Source organism: Phascolarctos cinereus, unplaced genomic scaffold, assembly GCF_003287225.1.
Source record: "Phascolarctos cinereus isolate Bilbo 61053 unplaced genomic scaffold, phaCin_HiC Scaffold_4;HRSCAF=312, whole genome shotgun sequence".
Taxonomy (NCBI): Eukaryota; Metazoa; Chordata; class Mammalia; order Diprotodontia; family Phascolarctidae; genus Phascolarctos; species Phascolarctos cinereus.
In genome coordinates, this window is record NW_027555847.1 from 604,515,099 (window position 1) to 604,535,833 (window position 20,735).

Consider the following 20,735-nt stretch of genomic DNA (forward strand, 5'->3'; position numbering starts at 1 on the left):
TTTTAGCACTGGGTTTAATTAGCACAGGATTTGAATCAGGAAGCCTATCTTATAGTCCTTATTCTCTTGCTAATGTGTTTCTCACCTTGAAAGACACAAAGCATCTCTAAGTCTCAGTTTCATCTATAAACTGATGGGATTGGGGTATATAAATTCTCTAAATTTTACAACTCCCGAATTCTAAATTTATGATTTTTTCAATGCATTTGATTTATAAGAAAAAAAAATATTGAATAATAATTTTGTTCTGAACTGTTTGCTTTGCAGTGAACCTAACTTGTCACCAGGACTGTAGGCCAAGGTAGAATTTTAACATCTGAGAGGATCCAATGATGAGAAGTTATCACTGCAAGAAATTGCGGTGGTTTAAATCATATGACTCTTGTTCTGCTGTTTTAAGGACAGAAAATTAAAACTAATTTGTTTAGCCAGCAGAGGGAGCCATATAACAGCTGAAACTACTGTTGTGTAGCCTTCAGGATTTAGTCCTTAGAAATAAGAATTATTCTTTCTTTTTTCTTTTAAGCACACTATTTTAAAAAATCATAAACACTACTAACACTAAGAATTTTTAATATTTAGTCAATAACATGGAAGATCACATCTTAATTCAAAGGAAATAATTTGCATATGTAAACTGCAAATGTTATATTGGATATATCATGTAAGAGGATGACACATATAATTTTTGCTTCATGTTATTTATTTTTAACCTGTGATTATTATCCCCAAAGTATATATGAGTTAAATCATCCTGAAGATGAAAACCTAAGGAGTTTTAAAATTTCAGTTAAGGGTAACCCTAATGAGACTCTTACATATGGTTATGATATATTCTAAGTAGAAGCATACTCACATTGAATATTGATACATTGAATATAGATAATTCAAATCCTCCCCTTCCTTCCCAGTTTTCCAATATGGTTTTAGGTTCTTCCATTAATCAATCATTAAGTATTTTTAAAGCTACTACTGTGCGACAAAAGAACATAAGGGCAATGAACAGGTCATGTTTAGGTAAACAGAATGGTACATGCTCTGAACCAAAGGGTGATTCAACTTGTAATGTGCCTCTGCCAGCTCAGAGGGACATTTAGAAGTTATAAAGATATATCTTGGCCTCCTAAGGCCTTCTGGTGAGCATTAGATAGGAAGAGGAAGGAGTACTATCTTTGGGTCCCAAAGGATTGAAGTCATTTATAATCTAACCCTGCTTGTACAGACAAAAACATTTAATTCAACAGATATTAAATACTTGCTATGTACAATGTATTGCCTATAAAAATATTTATGGCTTTTGGTGCCAATAACACTTTTATTTATTGTATTTAACTGATATTGAACTCATTGGCCTGAGAACCAGGGATACTTGAGTTCAGTTCCCACACTGACTGTGACCTTGAACAAGTCAGTTAACCCCTCAATGTTCTAAACAACTCTGTAAGACTAAGTTGCATTGAAGGTTCTAACCTGCATTGGTGGAGGGAACTTCTTACCCAGGAGTTCCCTATAGGAATGAAATTATAGGTCTAGCTAGCCCATATCCCTATCCTTTAATTCATAATCTAGTTATCTCTTAGTTCTGAGGTGGATTATTTAGTTTGCAGATATACCTACACCTTATATTTTCCTTGGTTACCCCCTTTGGGCGCTATTTTGTTTTGCTTTTAATCTTCTTCTGCGTTACTAATAATGTCAAGAATGTCTTGAGTACATATGCAGATCATTCTCGTATTTTATTCAGATGAGAATAGTAGGTAGATGGAGTCAGAGGCTACTTATTTATGAATCCCAGTCACCTTCTTTTGGTAGTAATATTGTCCATGCATTTAAAAATCTCCTCCTTTCTCCCTCCTCCTTCTTTCTCTCCCCCCCACACCCTTTTCAGATAACCTTGAGGATCAAATATCAGCACTCTTAAAATTGTTCCTTCTGTATGGATTTCCTTTTTGTGTACTTTCTCTGATAAGATCATATTCCTGTTTTCATCTTCTTTAGTGTCTCTTGGTCAGTTAGCATTTATTAAGTGCCCCCTTAGGTGCCAAGTACTGTGCTAAATGTTGATGATATAAAAGAAAGCAAATCTTATCTTTTGTCCTTTTCCCCATTAAATCTTAAATTCTCTGAGATAAATACCCCCAGTTCCTTTAATCCTCATGTAGCATGGTTTTTAATCCCCTCTCCATCTTGATTGTCCTCCTTTGAAAATGCTGTTTCCAGTTGGTTAGTTTCCTTTCTAAAGTATTGCATCCAGGACTGAACACAATGCTCCAGGTATAGTCTCACCAGGTCAGAATAGAGAGAAACTACAGTATCATTAGCCTCTTTCTGGACATTTTGTTTCTATTGATTCAGCCTAAGATTGTAGCATATTTGTTGCTGTGACACCTGGTATAATTGGTAACCAGTAATATTGAGAGACATAATTTCTCATCCATATACACTGCCACTGACTAATTATATGATGTTGGGCAAGTCACTTAACCACCATGACTTAGTTTCCCTATCTATAAAGTGGAAATTAATATCCAGCTTACCCCTACATGGATGTTATAAAGATAAAACTAAGATAGTTTGAAGGTTAAATGAGATGATGGATGTAAAATTTTGCATTATCTAGGCCTATAATTTATTATAGTCTTTTTTTGACTGTGGATAAAGATAATGTTTCTCCTTGAGGAATGCTTCTAGATTTAGTGGTATGTCATTTTTGAAACATGAGAAAATACATGTTTTTCTTTTCAATTTTAGACAGCAGAAAATAGCCGACAGAGAAAAGAGAGCAGCAGAACAACAAAGGAAGAAAATGGAAAAGGAAGCACAACGACTAATGAAGAAAGAACAGAACAAAATTGGTGTGAAACTGTCATAACAGATGTTTGACACTTCCATTTGAAGGATTTTGAGCTCCACAATATGAGCCTCATCTATATGGGTTTAAGAGTATTTTTAGAACACAGACAAGCTGCTTGATTTTGATGTGTTCGTCAGACCATCCAGGATACCAGGATTCTCTCATCGCCACTTGAACTGCTAGTAGATGGGACTTAAACAAAATGAAAAGACTTATAAGACAATATTTTTCTTCAGTATCTTCCAAACATATAAGAAAATTGATTGCTGCAGAGAAATTATTACAATTGGAATATACCAGTACCTCTTCAAGTTCGTATTTCTAGCTTGGAAAAAATTGGGTGTAAATAATTTTCTGGTGGGAGAACCTACTCTGCTGTCCATTATGCTTTCCTTCAATGTGTGTAAAAAATGAAATAAACAATTTTAAAAAATACTTTGTCTACATGGTTACCTATCCTGAATCATATCTAAACTGCTATTTTAACTTTCTTATTTTATTTGTTTTACAAGCTGGCATATACACATGTTTCTTCTGATTTGGAGTGGTATGTCAATGTTAAAATTTCATACAGCATTGAGGAATTTGAGAATTTTATTTTTGTTGAAGAAAAGCCATTGAATGCTTGGTTTTCCTTTCAGACTGTCATATAGGCTTTCTGCATCATAAAGATTTTTTGGTAGAAAGTGTTGTAATACATAGCTAATACATGTCATGTAATATATAACTAAATTTCTCTGGACCTCAGTTTCCTTATTTCTAAAATAAGTGTATTAGACTATATAATTTTAGAGTTTCCTGCAAGCTATAACATTTTTCAGTTTTATCAAATTTATATTGCATGTGTAAATATGGACAAATAACAAGTCATCTACAGTTATGGTAGACATTTTTACATCTGACATTTCAACAAATCTCTAATAGAATTTCTCTTTCTTCAGGTTTATAGAGATAATGTATCTTGATTACTTTAGTCCCCCAAATCCATCAATTTAACTTTTACAGATGCAGAAAGCCTTTAGTTCTAGTATTTTGAAGCATAATAATGGATTTTTAGTATAAACTGCATACATTTGACATAATGCAGGTCTCCTATGTTAACTATAAAAATATTATTGATTAAATTATTTATAAAGTAAATCAAGATAGGAGTAACTTTTATCATATAAGATTTGAACATCCTTCTGAATTAACTTATTCTGAATCTCAAATGCCATTTTGACTAAAAAGTTTTACTAGTTTTTTTAATTAAAAAATTTGTGTGATTACAAAATCTCAAAACCCTTGGCTTCTATACTCAAGAACTAAAATTTGCCCATGGTAATTGATCCATCCTAAAATATCTTTGGAATTTTTCAATGTGTTTTTTCCCTCTCAGCTCTATTTCTCACTTCCAAACATAAACAGCCTTAACAAAATATGCCAGTTTAGTTAAAGATATATTCCATAGTGTAATTGTAAAGGCACATAAAAAAATCCAATCAGAATCTAGTTGGATTTTTATGGATGGAGCATCTGTCAGTGATCTGTTAAGTTTCCAACACCTACATATGTGGTTATTGGTTTTACACAAAGGTGACTTTAAAAAATAAAATCCTTTTTGTTGAAGCCCTACAGAGCACCTTCAGAAGGTCAAATTAAGTATTTGGAGAAGTTTTCTGCCATTGAACTTCCTGTTTAAGAATCCCAGTTCTTTGCAGCAATCTTTCTGTTCTTCCCCCTCCTCTCCCCCCCCCCAGTTATTGCTTGGTTGTGTACATTGCCAAGATTTCTCTAGTTTTAAGTTCTCTTTAAATTAATCAGTAAATGTTAGTGACTGGCAATGTACTATTTGTGCTAATTACAGAAAATACAAAAAATATTCCGTACCCTCAAGGAAATTACAGGGGAGAAAACATGAACATATAAAAAGTACATTTTAAATAGGTATAGAGTGATGGAAGAGGACAGCACTAGAATTCACAGGATTAAGGGACACCTCGTGTAAAAGGTAGCCTTGAGTCTTGAAAGAACCTTTCTTATCTCATTATATATCTTTGGTTCTGTGGGGGTATTTTTTGCATGTATCTTTTTGTGTAATTTTGTGTTTTCAAATAATTTTCTGTTGAAATCTGCCATGTAGATGATAAACCCATGGGAACTGATGAGAACATGAAGTGAGATATTGTACAATAGAAAGAGTAGAGGTTCCTGGGCAGTGCCTCAGGGGACTCCCATAGCTTGTGGGTGTGACATGGATGAGGACCCCACAAAGGCATCTGAGGAGTGATTGGACAACCAGGAAAAGAACCAAAGGGAAAGCAGCATTACAAAAAGAGGACAGTATCAACAACAGTGTTCAATGCTACAGAAATGTGCAGAAGGATCAGGATTAAGCAGAGGCCATTGGATTAGGCAGTTCAAAGATCGTCAGTAACTTTGGAGAGGACAGTTTAGTTGAAAGATGGGGGCAGAATTTCAGAATAGAGTAAGAGGAGATGAAGGTGGAGAGTAAGGTTAGATGGCTTTTTCAAGTAGTTAAACAGGAAAGGGGGAGGGTGGAGGAAAGCTTTTGTTTTTTAAGGATGGGGGAGGCTAGCTGTGTCCAATGTCTGGAATATATTCCCCCTTTGCCTCTACAGACTCCCTCTCTTCCTTCAAGATTTAGTTTAAGCACTAACTTACTTGATCTCCATTGCTCCCTGGTCTCCTTTCCTGTTACCTACACATATGCCCATGTTTTTTCCATCCTTTAAAAAAAATCCTTATGACTACTCTCCCTGATACCTATTATCCTCTATCTCTCCTTGGCTTCCTGGCTAAACCTCTCGGGAAAGCCATCAATAATTGATCCCTCCACTCTACAACTAGCTTGCCATTCCCTGTACTAGGAGGAAACTTTTATCTCTGGTGAAGGAAATAACAAGGAAGGCAGAGCACCAGCCCTGGAGTCAGGAGGACTTGAGTTCAAATCAAGACCCAGACACTTGACACTTACTAGCTGTGTGACTCTGGGCAAGTCACTTAATCCCAATTGCCTTGCCATTTAAAAAAAAAAAAGGCCAGAAGGATAAAGATATTGGGAGATTTAGAACCTAGCAATAATTAGAGCAACGGTTTGTTATAGATCACCGAAATTGGAAGGGGCAAAAATTTAAATATTATACATGTACTTATATGTATGTTATGTCTTCCTGGTTAGAATAGAAGCTCTTTGAAGACACAGACTGTTCCACTTTTATCTTTGTATCCCCAGCATTTACCACCGAGCCTGGGACCAAGTAGGTACTTAATAAATTCTTATTGATTGATGATTTACAATGACTGTGCTATTTTAAAATTAATTTGTTTTGACAACTCTCACTCTTTTAGCAGTGTAGAAATAACTGAGCTTAGCATTTATTTATAGTAGGAAGAATTATTCACCTACGAAGTTAAGCTGGTGGTACATTTCCTTGTGTTTTTCCCACCATGTGAGCTCATCCCACCTTGGAATTATAGTGCTCTCTCCTAGGACTTCACCCCACAGGCCAAGGTTTCCCTTTCTGCTCAACCGAATTTTTCTTGATTCTCCTATTTTTACATCACTAATTTCACAATGTAGACTTAAGGATGCTTGGCTGAAGTACTAAAATAAGCTCTGGATCTAATTTAGAGACAGAAATAAGCAAAGTGAGAGACAGTTCATCAAGAAGGGCTCAAGCTTTGGAGAGAAATCTCAGAGAGAAGGGGAAGGGGTATAGCTGTGGACTTGAGAAGAGTTCTACTTCTTGCTTTCCCATCAACCACCTCTTGGCTTGAGAAAGTGGAAGTCCTCAGTCTGCAAACTATATTGGCTCCTGTAGCTGCTCATGGGTATGTAGCACATCAGTGCTTAGTGAAAATACGGGAGTGCCCCAGATGGTAGGGAGAGGTTAGCCTGGACTGCCTTGCCAAAACCAGTCCTTGGCAATGTTCTACCTAAGTGACACATTCTCTGACTCTACTATGTGTTAAAGAGGGAATTTCAGAAAACATTAAACAAAGTCTTAGGCCACCCTGAATTGGTTCTTTCTGCACCAAGGATAGGATGAACTTCCTACTTTGTTACTTGGTTTTCAGGGATCTTAGATGTAGAACTGAAGGGACGCTTAGAGTTCAACTAGTTCAAACCTTGCATTTTAGAAGGAAATTTGTAGCCTAGGAGTGCTTTCTTAAGGTCATACAAATAGGTGGCAAGCACTATGGAAGGCAGAACAAGGAGGAAAGTGTAGAAGGTTCTGAGATTAATCAAATCTTCCTAACAATTAGAGCTATCCAAGAGTGGAATAGGCTGCTTTAGGAAGTAGCAGTTACCCCCTTCCTGGAATTTTTCAAGTAGAGGACATATGTGCATTGGTTGGGAAATTGTAGAAGGAATTCAATTATAGACATGAGTTGGACTACATCATCTCTGAGGTTCTCTTAGCTTATTCTGTGATTGTATCTTCCAAAGTATCTAGAGTTGTAAATAGGAGGAGATTAATAAGTATTTGAAGAAAGGGGATCGTGAAAAACAAAAATGAGGCGAGTGCATTTCAGGAATGGGAGATAGCCAATATGGGAATGCACATGGATCTGGGGAATCACTTTTAGTATGTGGAACAGCAGTAGCCCAATTTGGCAAGAATGTAGTATGTGTAAGGAGAGGATAATTAAAATGAGGCTGAAAAGTATGTTTGGAGCCATATTATAGAAGACATTAAATGCTAGGCTAAAGATTTTTGAATAGAAGAGTAGCATGTTCAGATACATGACCTATGAAGATTGTTTTGCAGTGTGGCTCATGCAAAGAATGGATTGGAGAGATGAGAGGAATAGAGACCACTTCAGGATATATTATAATAGTCCAGGAAACAGGCAATGATTAGTTGGACTAGGGTCCTAACAGAGTAAATGGAGAAAAGAAAAGGTTGGAGAAATGTTCTGGATTAGAGGTAGAAAGCAGCAGGGGATAGTCGAAGATGACTCCTACATTTTGAAGGTGGGTGGCTGTGAGAATTTTAGTGGCATTAACTGGCTCTGCTACAAATTACCACATTAACTTTGGGTGAGTCATTTAACTTCCTTAGGCCTCATTTTTCTCAATTGTAAAATGAGGGGGTTGATTCAAATGTCTTTTCCTTCTCTAAATCTATGGTCCAATGAAGTAAAGAAGTAGATTGAAAAGAAGCAGCTCTTTTAAAAGTATAGGTTTTATTAGGTTGGAACTTTGAGGTCTATTGTCCGTATTCACACAGGAGGACCTTCTATATATTAAAGATAACATTTCAGTCCTTTGAGGAACATACCAAAAATTAGGAAAGAAGCATAGCTTATTAGGGCACTTCTCTTTATTTGGCAGTGAGGAAATGTTACCAAGGACCTATTAGGACAATTTTGATTGACCTAAGGATTAGAGTGTTAATTTTCTGAATAAGGTAAATTCTCAAGTTTGCTGTAGAGTTGACAGTGGGATTTTGCACTGGACCTGGGGCCAGAAGAGCTGGGCTCCTACATTTACTAGTTATGTGATCTATATAAATATCTTTCACCCTTTCTAAGTGGTTCAGTTAGATAGAACACTGGGCCTGCAGTTAGAAAGACCTAAATTCAAATTCAGCCTCAGATACTTTCTAGCTGTGTGATATTAGGTAAGTTGCAACCTCTGTCTGACTCAGTTTTCTTAACTGTAATGGGGATAAAGATAGCATCTACCTCACAAATGTTGCTGTGAGGATCAAATGAGATACTTGTAAAGCAGTTAAATATCATGCCTGGCACACAGTAGGTGCTTAATATTAAATGCTTGTTTCTTTCCTTTCATGAAAAAGAATAATCTTGACATTTCTGCTTTCACATTATCTCTCACAGCAGACCCTTATTTTATTCACACAACTACCACCCTAATTCAGGCTCTCATTACCTCTCAGCTAAATTATTGAAACAGCCTCCTAACTGGTTTCCCCACCTCACATCTCTTACCAGTGTAGGGCATCCTATACTCTGCAGCCAAAAGAATTCTCTCTTAAGCAAAATTCTGACAATATGAGTTGCCTGCTTGACTTCCTATTGACTCTAGGATAAAAACTATATACTCCTCTGTTTAGACTTTAAAACCCTAAACAAACTAGCCCTAGCCTCGATGAACATTATTCCTATTTCTGTTCTTATGGAGTGATCCAGTCATATTGATATTATATCAGTTTCTCAGACATGGTATTCCATCTCATCTCTGTGTACTAGCTATTCCCCATAGCTAGAAAGCACTTTCTTTTCTTCTCTTTTTTGACCTCTGCCCAGGAGTTCCTCTCTTCCTTTGAGATGCAGGTTAAGCACCACCTTCTGCATTAAGCCTTTCCTGATTCCCCCAATTGCTAGTGCCACCCACTCCCAAACTACCTTGTATTTAACTACTTTGTATATATTTGTACCTGATGTCTCTTCCATTAGACTGTAACCTCCTTTCTATTGGGAACTGTCTCATTCTCTGTACTTAATCTGAGTACCTAGAACAATGACTGGCACAAATACTTGTTGATAAGTAGATTGACTGATTCGCTGTCTAAATGAAAATGTTGTGAGGATCAAATGATATATATGTATCTATCTATCTATATATGTATATGCATATATACATATATATGTAAAGCATTTTGTAAACTATAAAGTGCCATACAAATGTAAGATATTTTTGTAGAAATGAAGACTATAAAGGCAAACTTTAGCATACCCTCTAAACCAGAGGTTCTCATTTTTTTCCTCAATAATTTGGTTGAAATACTGGAAATTGTATTTTGACAATTTATTTTCATAATTCCATGTATTTTATTTTCTACATTTAAACACATTATTCTGAGAAGAGTTCCATCCATAGATTTCACCAGACTACCAAGGGGATCCATGACACCAAAAAAGTTAAGAATCTCTGCTCTAATTGATACAGTTTGTATAATAATAAAGCATGAATAAATAGATTTTCATACAAAAAGAGTAGGAAGTAACCACAATATATTTCCATTTATCTAGAATGGTGGTTGGGAATGTGGTTTTCTGATTAATTGAACATTCTAATTACTATGTGTACCATCCATGAACCCAATATTCAAAGAACTAAAAATACAATAAAATGTACTTTGAATCATGCAATCTCATACCCAGAAGGTACCTTATGTCCATCATTTAACACCAAAACAGCATTGAACATAATTTAATCTTTCAGTGAGCCAGAAGGTCCTTGGGGATCTTTCAGTGCTTCAGCAGCATCATTATGAATATCATAATGTAGATTGTAGATGTCAAGGGTTTAAAAGATAGGGTAGAATAGGTTCTGAGCCCAGGGCATAGTCCTGAAGCAGCTTTTAAAAAAAATTATTTACTGGTCTTCTATTCATTTCTCTCCTTAAAACCAGCATAGATTAAAACAAAACAAATACAAAGCAAAACAAAGCAAAACAAAACCAAACCCCCCCCAGCTAACTAGCCCTTCCAATTGTTTGTATTCTGGATAAATGGGAACTCTGATTTGTTTGCCCAGTCAGTGGCTGCAGCAGTCAAATCCTTTTGTCTATTGTTGCTTTCATCATTGAGGCTGATCTAACTCAGTATGCAATTGTTCTTTTTAAAAGTCTCAAGAAATGAATACCCAGGGAAACGATTCCTGCCTTTAACAAGGCCTTGGGAATTATTCCAAATCTTTCTAAATGAAAACCCACAAGACACAGAGAGGAACAGACCCAAGTGCTACTTATGCTGGGCATATGATAAATGCAAATACCAGACTTTCCCCTCACCTCCCCCAGTCTCCCTTCCCTGCCCAGCCTTCAAATGTCAGAAATGCTTGGCATCTGAATGGATTGCTGGGGTTTTTGCCTTTTTTTTCCCCTCCAAGCAGCTCAGTGTGGAAAGGTCAGCACATCCCTTTGGGAAAAGTCACTTATAAATTAGAATGTTTGCACATATACAGTCCAGGAAACATTTAAAACATCCTTTCTTTTAATGGGGTGACAGATTCTTAAGTAGTGCCTGATTCAATATTTTTGACCCTCTTGCCTGTTTGTACATTACCAGTGCTGAAATCTGTGAGAGCGCAACCAGAAGAGTGCTGTTAGAGGGACCAGTTCATCTTGTCAAAAGCAGGCAACGCCTTGAGCTTCTGAAGGAAGGGCAATCTGTGTTCCACTCCTTATTTCCTCTATGGGATTTATTTATAGCAGCCTTTGTTCTGACTCAAAAGCTTTAGTTTTCCAAGTATTGTAAGAGAATCTGTCAAGTCCCAAATAAGAGAGAACGATAACTGGTTCAATTATCTTTGTGCCTTACCTTTGTGCAGTTTTGAGTCTAAGTTGGATAAGACATGAAGCTGCTAAACCTCTTATAGGTGATTTGCTTCCATCTATACATTGAGAAGGTTGCAAGGTATTAGGAGGAGAAAAACTGGTGCCTTTCATAACTTCTTGCTCCCCTATAGTGGTTTATGGAGAATTCTTCCCCATCAGAACCCATCTTCCTTTTCAGATTGAGCTAATGGGGGTAGACTCTCAATATGGATGGTTACAACGGTTCCCATACTATTTTGCTAAGCAGAAGTCTTAGCCAAAAAAAAAAAAAGGTCTGATTCAGAACTGGCTAAAAATAAATTCATGAGAGGAAATGTGAAGAACAGTACATTAGGTACCTCTTTGTACATCCAGGTATTACTTCTCCTTTAGGAAGAAGAGTGACTCATTCTTGGGATACTCCCAGAACCACCCAGTTTTATGGAATTAGAGGCTGACAACAAAAAGTCTCTGGTAAAGAGACAGGTCCCTCCAAAGCTAACTATCAGAACCATAACTAGCAATTTTTTTTCCTAGAGGCAAAAACAATTAAATAGGGTTAGGGAGAGTGCCCTACAGGTAGAGTCATTCTGAGGGAGGGGACAGCCTATCCATAGCCCAGCCTTTGACTCCCATGGAGTTGGGAAGTGAGGATGCCTCCAGGAAAAAAGTAATGGAATCCTTTATGAGGGTGGGGGGAAAAACAGGGTAGTTATTCTGGTGGAAGAAGGGAGAACACCTTCACCCCTCCTATCAGCACACTGAGACAAAATACTTTTTTGCTCTGCTCTAATTACAATTAAATCTGTTATTGGGAGGTAGGGGTGTAAAGGTATATGTATGTGAACAGAGATGGGCTCATTTGAAATCATAGTCCCTAGGCAGGTATTCCAGGAAAAGTTGAGCTAACCATCTGTGAAGTCCAGGTTTTTAACAAGATATGAGGGAATATATTCCTGTTACCGTTTGTATTGTGACACTATCTTATTTGTAAATTAAAACGTTTTTCAGAATTCAAGAACAATGACAATCTTGGGCATACCCAGAGGAGGGTAACTAGGATAGTAAGAAGACTGGACACCATACTGTATGAGGATTGATTGAAACAGGGAAGTTTTGACTAAAGATTAGATCTTCACTGTGTTTACATAATTAAACCCTTGTCATCAGAAAGAGGCTGATTTCTGCACATAACTGGAATCAATGAGTGGAATGATTTATAGAGGTCAGTTTTTTTAAGAGGTCAACTTTAATGTAATATAAGGAAAGGGAAGGTTCCTGGCTATTAGCATGGTCTATATATGGAATACGGCATCTTGGGAAAGTAAGTTATGGGTTATTGGAGAAATTCTAAAAGAACTTGGATAGCCCCTTTTCAAGGATACATACTGTAGCAAGGATTCATGCTTTAAGAAAGAGTTGTCCTAGGTAAACTTTAAGGTCCTGACAAAGTGACTGTTCAGTTCTTTTGCTTCCTGCTGATAGCCACTAAACTTGGAAGAAGGAAATCCTAAACGTTCCAAGAAGGAAGCCTATATACCTTTCTCTCAAATAGTAACCAACGTGCAGCATGAAACCCTAGGACTTCTGGCCCTGATGGAGGGGCCTTAGAATTTTGTGGCAATCTCCATCCACAGCTTTCCCCTTTTGTCTCTCTTTCCCACCTGAAGATTCAGTTCTTTACTGGCCAATTTGAAATATAATTACTTTTGAGGGAAATCTGGACCCAAAATTTCATTGGCATGGGTGAACTCAGTATGAAACTCCCTTCATGTGGGAAAAATTAATTTCCAGGGCAGTTTTAATGTGTTTTCATATGGCCTAATGCTACTGGGAAGCTAATGCTTTATCCTTTTTATAAGGTAAATTCTTTGGGGCTTCTAGCTAAAGAGAGAACCTTAAATGGTACTTCCAGTGGCAAGAGCAGCTATAGGGCAGGGTAGTTGTGGTAGTCCCTATACATTTCAATCCAAGCTAGGCCAGAAGGCAGGGCAGAGATGGCATCTCTAAACTGTCTGTAGTGCTTAACTAAACAGTCCTTTGAACTTCAAATTTTATGTTTGGTGCCCTACATTTAATGGTATGAGTCACTTTCTAAACATGAATCCAGGAAGAATCGGCATGGGTAGGAACAGGCAGACGTCTGGAATATTTTGGACTTCCTGGTCTAAGGGGAAAAAGGAATGGGGCAAGCACCATTCCTTTCTCTCTCCTCAGCTTCTACTCCATTTTTTCCCCAATAAAAAAATGAAACATAATAAATCAGTAGCCAGGCTGCTCCTGCCATTTTTATGTTGGAGATATAAAGGACAATCTAAACTTGCTTGTTGGTAAGCGGATGGTAGCATGTATCCCCGCATCCACTGTCAGAACATCAGATTGGGCATCTTCCTTCATATGTTCTTTGTAGTTGATTTGAGTACTTAAAATAGTCAAAATAACTTATTCACTCAAAGTCATTCTTAAAACATTATTGCTGTTACTGCGTACAACATTCTCTTGTTTTTATTCATTTTGCTTTTCATTATTTCATGCAAGTCTATCTATGTTTTTCTAAGATCATCAAGTTCTTCATTTCTCACAGCACAGTAGTATTCCATCACAATAATATACCACTTGTTCAGTCATTCCACAATTGATGGGCATCCCTGTAACATCCAGTTCTTTGCCACCACAAAGAGACCTCTTATGAATATTTTAGAATATACAGTTTCTTTTCCTTTTTCCCTAGTCATCTTTGGAAATAAACCCAGCAGTGCCATTGCAGGTCAAAGGGTTTAGGCAGTTTAATAACTCTTTATGCATAATTCCAGATTGCTCTTCAAAATGGTTGGATTAGTTCACAATTCCATGAACAAATAATGTGTCCCAATTTTCCACATCCCCTCTACCGTTTGTCGCTTTCCCCTCCAATACTTTAGGTGTAAAATGATATCTCAAAGTTGTCTTAATTTGCATTTCTCTAATCAATAATGATTTAGAGCATTTTTTCATATGAATTTATAGTCATATGTATGTGTGTGTGTGTGTGTGTGTGTATATATATATATATGTATATATATATATATATATATATATATATGTATATATATATATATATATATATATATATATATAGTCATATGCATTTTGATTTCTTTATCTGGAAACTGCTTGTTCATATCCTTTTACCATTTACCAGTTGGGGAATGATTCATATTCTCATAGATTTTACAAAGTTCTGTATATATTTGAGATATGAGACCTTTATCTGAGAAACTGCTTATAAAATTCCACCCTTCCCATTTTCTCCTTTCCTTCTGATCTTTGCTACATTTTTTTATTTGTACAAAACCCTTTTAATTTAATGTAATCAGAATTGTCCATTTTATACCTCACTCTGCTCTCTCTTGTTTTCCTAAATTGTTTACCTCTCCATAAATCTGATAAGTAATATATTCCATGTTCTACAAATTTTCTTGTAATATCTCTCCATCTCTAGGTCATGTATCCATTTTGACCTTATCTTGGTAAATGGTGTGAGATTTTGGTCTATGCCCAATTTCTGCCGTACTGCTGTCCAGTTTGCCCAATAATTTTTTACCAAATAATGAATTCTTATCTCATCTTTATACTCATTAAATACAAAGTTACTATATTTATTTGCTGCTATAAATTGTATGTCTACTCTGTTCCATTGATCTACCTTTTTATTTCTTAGCCAGTACCAGATAGTTTTGATAATTACTGCCTTATACAATAGTTTAAGATTTGGTACTGCCAAACCTCCTTCTTTTACATTTTTTATTAGTCCATTTGATATTCTTGACCTTTTGTTCTTCCAAATGAATTTTGTTCTAATATTTCCTAATTCAGTAAAAAAAAAAAAGGTAATTTAATTGGAGTAGCATTGAATATATAAATTAGGTAGAATTAGCATTTTTATTATATTTACCCTGCCTACCAATGAACATGTAATATTTCTCCAATTATTTAAATCTGATTTTATTTGTATAAATTTATTTTTTTATAATTTTTCGATATAGTTCCTGGATTTGTTTTCACAGATTTACTCCCAGGCGTTTTATACTGTCTAAAGTTATTTTAAATGGGGTATCTCTAGCTATCTCTTCTTTCACAGTTTTGTTTCTGATATATAGGAATGCTGATGATTTATGTGGATTTACTTTATAACCTCTCTTTGCTAAAATTATTGTTTCAGTTAACTTGTTAGTTGAGTCTCTAAGATTTTCCAAGTATATCATTTTATCATCTGCAAAAAGAGAGTTTTATTACCTCCTTCTCTATTCAGATTCTTTCTATTTTTTTCTTCTCATTTTTATTGCTAGGCTTTCTAGTACAATATGGAATAATATTGGTGACAGTGGGCATCCTTGTTTCACACGTGATCTTACTAGGAAGGCTTATAGTATATCACCATTACAAATAATACCTCCTGATGGTTTTGGATTAATGCTTTTTTTTTTCTATCAATTTAAGGAAAAGTCCATTTATACCTATACTTTCACACTTTATCAAAACCTTTTTCTACATCTATTGATATATGATTTTTTTAAACTTTTGTTACTGGTACAATTAATTATGTTAATAGTTTTCCTTATGTTAAACCACCCCTGCATTCCTGGTATAAATCCACTTAGTCATAATATATAATCTTTCAAATATATTGTTGTAATTTTTTTAGCCAGTATTTGATTCAGGGTTTTTCCATCTGTATTCATTAAAGAAACTGATCTATAATTTTTTTCCTTTGTTTTTACTCTTCCTGGTTTAGGTATTTGTATCATATTTGTTTAATAAAAGGAGTTTGGTAAGACCTCCTCTTTGCCTATTATTCCTAATGATTTAATATTGGAATTAGTTGATCTTTAAATCTTGTGTTATTCTGATTGTGTTTCTATAATACTTGAATTATTTCTTTCTGGCTGCTTGCAATATTTTCTCCTTGACCTGAGAACTTTGGAATTTGGCTATATTTCTAGGAGTTTTCCTTTGGGAATCTCTTTCAGATGGTGATTGGTGGATATTTTCAATATTACTCTCTGGTTCTAGAATATCACAGCAGTTTTCCATGATAATTTCTTGAAAGATAGCGTCTAGGGTCTTTTTTTTTAGGCAATTGGGGTTAAGTGACTTGCCCAGGGTCACACATCTACTGTCAGGTGTTTGGTCTGAGGCCAGATTTGAACTCAGGTCCTCCTGACGTCAGGGCTGGTGCTCTATCCACTCTGCCACCTAGCTTCCCTCTAGGGTCTTTTTTTTGATCATGCCTTTCAAGTAATCCAATAATTTTTAAATTATCTCTCCTGGATCTATTTTCCAGGTCAGTTGTTTTTCCAATTTCACACTGTCTTCTATTTTTTCATTCTTTTGGTTTTGTTTTATAATTTCTTGATTTCTCATAGAGTCATTAGCTTCCATTTGCTCCATTCTAATTTTTAAGGAAGTGTTTTCTTCAGTGAGCTTTTGGACCTCCTTTTCCATTTGGCCAGTTCTGCTTTTTAAGGCATTCTTCTGCTCATTGGATTTTTGGACCTCTTTTGCCATTTGGGTTAGTCTATTTTTTTTAAGGTGTTTTCTTCGGTATTTTTTTGAATCTCCTTTAGCAAGCTGTTGACTTGTTTTTCATGATTTTCTTGCATCACTCTCAGTTCTCTTCCCAATTTTCCCCTCTCCTTCTCTTACTTGATTTTCAAAATCCTTTTTGAGCTCTTTCATGGCTTGAGACCAATTCATATTTTTCTTGGAGGCTTTGGATATAGGAGCTTTGATTTTGTTGTTTTCTTTTGGTTGTATGTTTTGATCTTCTTTTTCACCAAAGTAAGATTCTGTAGTCTGAGGTTCTGTTGTTGGTGTTTTTAATTTTTTTATTTTTGCTGCCTGCTCATGTTCCCAGCCAATTACTTGACTTTTAAACTATTTTGTTAAGGTAAAGCTCTTCTTCTAGTGTGGAGGGTGTACTGTCCCAAGCTTCAGGGGTATTGTGCAGCTGTTTTCAGAGATAATTCTAGGGACCTGTAAATTTTCAGTTCTTCCAAGGTGGTATGATCAAAGGAGAGATGTTTATTCCTTTCCTGGCCTGTGCTCTGGTCTATGAATGACCACAAGCATTCTTTTCTGCCTTGGAACTGTGAGGAGGATTCCTTCTCAACCACACCATAAGCTCCTCCTTGCCCCAGGACCACCACCCAGGACTTTGACCCAGATCCAAGCCTGGGCAAAGCAAGAGGATCCTGCCTCAGCACCAATAAAGAGATCCTTGTAATCCCCCTCTGATCAGGCACTCAATCCCCACACTGTCTGTAGGCCTAGAGCTCCAGAAGCAGCGGCTACCCCTGTGGCCACCACCCGGGGGCTACACTAGGACCAGGACTGGACCAAGCTTCTCTCTCACCGAGGCCCAACAGATCTTTCCCACTGACCTTCTGAGTTGTCTTTGGAATTTGTAGGTTGAAAAAAATCTGGAAATCACCACAGCTGCCTGTGATTCAGTGATTCAGTCTCCTGACGCCTGCTCTGGGTTTGCTCTGGCTCTGTCTTTTGCCTGCTCTGCCCGTGCTGAACTGTGGTCCTCTCCCAACCTGGCACAACAGACCTCTCCTACCCAACCTGGCACAACAGACCTCTCCTATCAACCCTCTAGGTCGTCTTGGGCTAGAAATTTGTTTCACTCTGTCTTTTTATGGGTTCTATTGCTCTAGAATGTGTTTAGAGTCATTTTTTACAGGTATTTGAAGGGGTTTGGGAGAGAGCTCAAGAAAGTCACTGCTTTGGCTCTGCCCATAACCCTAATTGATCTTTAAATGTTTAATAGAATTGACTTGTCAATCCATCTGGTCCTGGTGCTTTTTTTCTCAGGAAGCTCATTTATGGACTGTTCAATTTCTTTTTCTAAAATAGGTCTATTTAGATATTCTATTTCCTCTTCTGCTAATCTAGGCAATTTATATTTTTGTAAATTATTCTTCCAGTTCACTTAGATTGTTAAACTTATTGGCATATAATTGGGCAAAATAACTCCTTATAATTGCTTTAATTTCATTTTTGTTAGTCGTATATTCACCCTTTTAATTTTAAATACTGGTGATTTGATTTTCTTATCCTTTTTAAATCACCTTAACCAATGGTTTATCTATTTTATTGGCTTTTTCATAAAACCAACTCCTAGTTTTATTTATTAATTCAATGTTTTTTTGACACTAAATTTTATTAATTTCAACTTTAATTTTTAGTATTTACAATTTAGTGTTTAACTGCGGATTTTTAGTTTGTTCTCTTTCTAGTTTTTTTTTTAATTGCACACCCGATTCATTGGTCTACTCTTTCTCTATTTTATTGATATAGGCATTTAGAGATATACATTTTCCTCTAATAACTGCTTTTGCTGTATCCCATAGGTTTTGATATGTTGTCTCTTTATTGTCATTCTCTTTAATGAAATTGTTTCTATGATTTGTTTTTTAATCCACTATTGCTTTTTTTTTTTTTAGGCAATTGCCTAGGGTCACACAGCTAGTAAGTGTTAAGTGTTTGGTCTGATTTGAACTCAGGTCCTCCTGACTTCAGGGCCGGTGCTCTATCCACTGCTCCACCTAGCTGCCCCCTTATCCACTCATTCTTTAAGATTAGGTTGTTTAATCTCCAATTAGTTTTTAATCTATGTCTCCACAATCCCTTATTAAACATAATTTTTATTGCATCATGATCTGAAAAGGATTTTTAATATTTCTGCTTTTCTGTTATTAACTTTAAAAATTTTATGTCCTAATATATGATCAATCTTTGTAAAGGTACCATGAGCCACTGAGAAAAAGATGTATTCCTTTCTGTTTTCATTCAATTCTTTCCAGATACCTATTATATCTAGCTTATCTAAAATTCTTTTCACTTCCTTGATTTCTTTCTTATTCATTTTTTGGTTAGCCTTATCTAGTTCTGAGAAGGGGACATTAAGGTCTTCCACTATTATAGTACTAATATATACCACCATCAGTAATTCATTTAACTTTACTTTTAAACAATTTAATGCTGTAGTATTTGGTGTTTATAGGTTCAGTACTGATATTGCTCCATTTTATGAATGAATGCTATCTTTTATCAAAGTGTAGTTACCTTGTTCATACCTTATTGAAGCATGAAGATGACCCTGAGTTCTCATAGGTAATGTCAGTGTAGCACAAGCTATGGCAGGTCCTGCTGAAGAAGCTTCAAGTACAAATTCAGTGACATGTCTGGGGTCTGTTTGTCATCTGAATGCCAGCTAGTTGGCTAGAAGGTAACAAACTGTTTAATTAAACTAAAAAATCCAGCAGTGTGCTTTTCATACTGGGTGTTCAATAATGGACTCATGGACAATGTCACAGGACCCAAAGCACTTTCCCTTTTGCAGGTTCCAAACAATTGGTGGTTTATATATTCACGGTATTTATAGTCCCAGAATATGATTGCCACTTCCATTGATTATTAAGCTGATCAACTTGCCCAAGATAAGTGTCTGTTTTGATAAGAGTATTTTGGGAAATCTATTTTACCTATTTCTTTATCTAGAAGTCCTTGGCCTAGAATCTAAGTGGATAGGCTACTATGTTACTTTTCTAATAATCATTCTTTCTTTTTCACTTATGGAATGGCTTTATTTTGATGCCTTGCAAATAAATGTAGAAAATTAGCCAGCCCAAAACCCAAACAAAAAACAAAACAAAACAAGCAACTTCTCTCACAAGGGCACAGGAGTTTGTAAAGAGAGAAATATGTGAGAGGGGACATAATGTTGTGGATAAAATGCTTAATTTAGTATCAGGAAGACTTGGGTGTGAATATTGTTTCCAACACTTACTAGCTGTGTGATCCTAGTCAAGACACTCAACTTCTCTGAGACTCTGTCTCCTCATCTGAACATAGGAATAACAACAGAGCTGTCTTCACGAAATTGTCAGGAGTAAATGAAATAAAGGGCAGTATGTAAAGCTGTCAGTCCTTTCTGGGAACAAAAGAGCTTCACCAAATTCCTTTTTGTTTGTTTTTATATGTGTTTAAGGGAAGTCCATGTGGCTTACCTTAGACATCCAAAGAAGTAAGAGGAAGAAATAAGGAACTATGGGAGGTCACTGATCCTTACTTTATAATGGGGCCACATCTGATACCTCCCTAATAGGGTAAACCATCAAACTCATTCTCATTGGGATCAGGACCAGTAATTCCAAAGTGAGACTAGGACAGGAAGGGATGCCAATGGGAATGTGCAAGGTAGCCTCGGGGATCACAGTCTTCAGGACATGGCAGGAGAAGGGAGGCTTCCACCGTCAGGGGCTTCTTGGTTTATTCTTCAGAGTAGCTCAGGGACCACAGCCATTGAGGCAACTCTTAGATCAGGTGTGGTCCAATACCAGATCAGAGACAGGTGTTTTTATTGGAAGGGGAGAGTCTTCCTGAACAGGACTCCCCCAATTAGTTTTCTCTTCCCTGAGGTCACAGGAAAGGAGACACCATTTTAACCTGGAATGTGTCAAATATGTTAGTGTTTAGATATGGGGTTCCAGAGAAGGGTTAGCACAAGTAAGTCATTGTATAAGGAAGTATACAAGTCA

General features: G+C 36.3%; 1 protein-coding gene across 2 annotated transcripts in view; it reads left to right on the top strand.

Annotated features, from left to right (window-relative positions):
* EBAG9 (estrogen receptor binding site associated antigen 9) overlaps positions 1-3,289 on the top strand; it is a 38,247-nt gene extending 34,958 nt beyond the window's left edge. For both annotated transcript variants that reach the window (XM_020970342.2, XM_020970349.2), the window contains exon 7: positions 2,752-3,289. In XM_020970342.2, coding sequence (XP_020826001.1) covers positions 2,752-2,872 — 121 coding nt within the window. In that variant the 3' untranslated portion in view covers positions 2,873-3,289. The remainder of the gene's footprint in view (positions 1-2,751) is intronic.
* Positions 3,290-20,735: the final 17,446 nt, after the last annotated feature.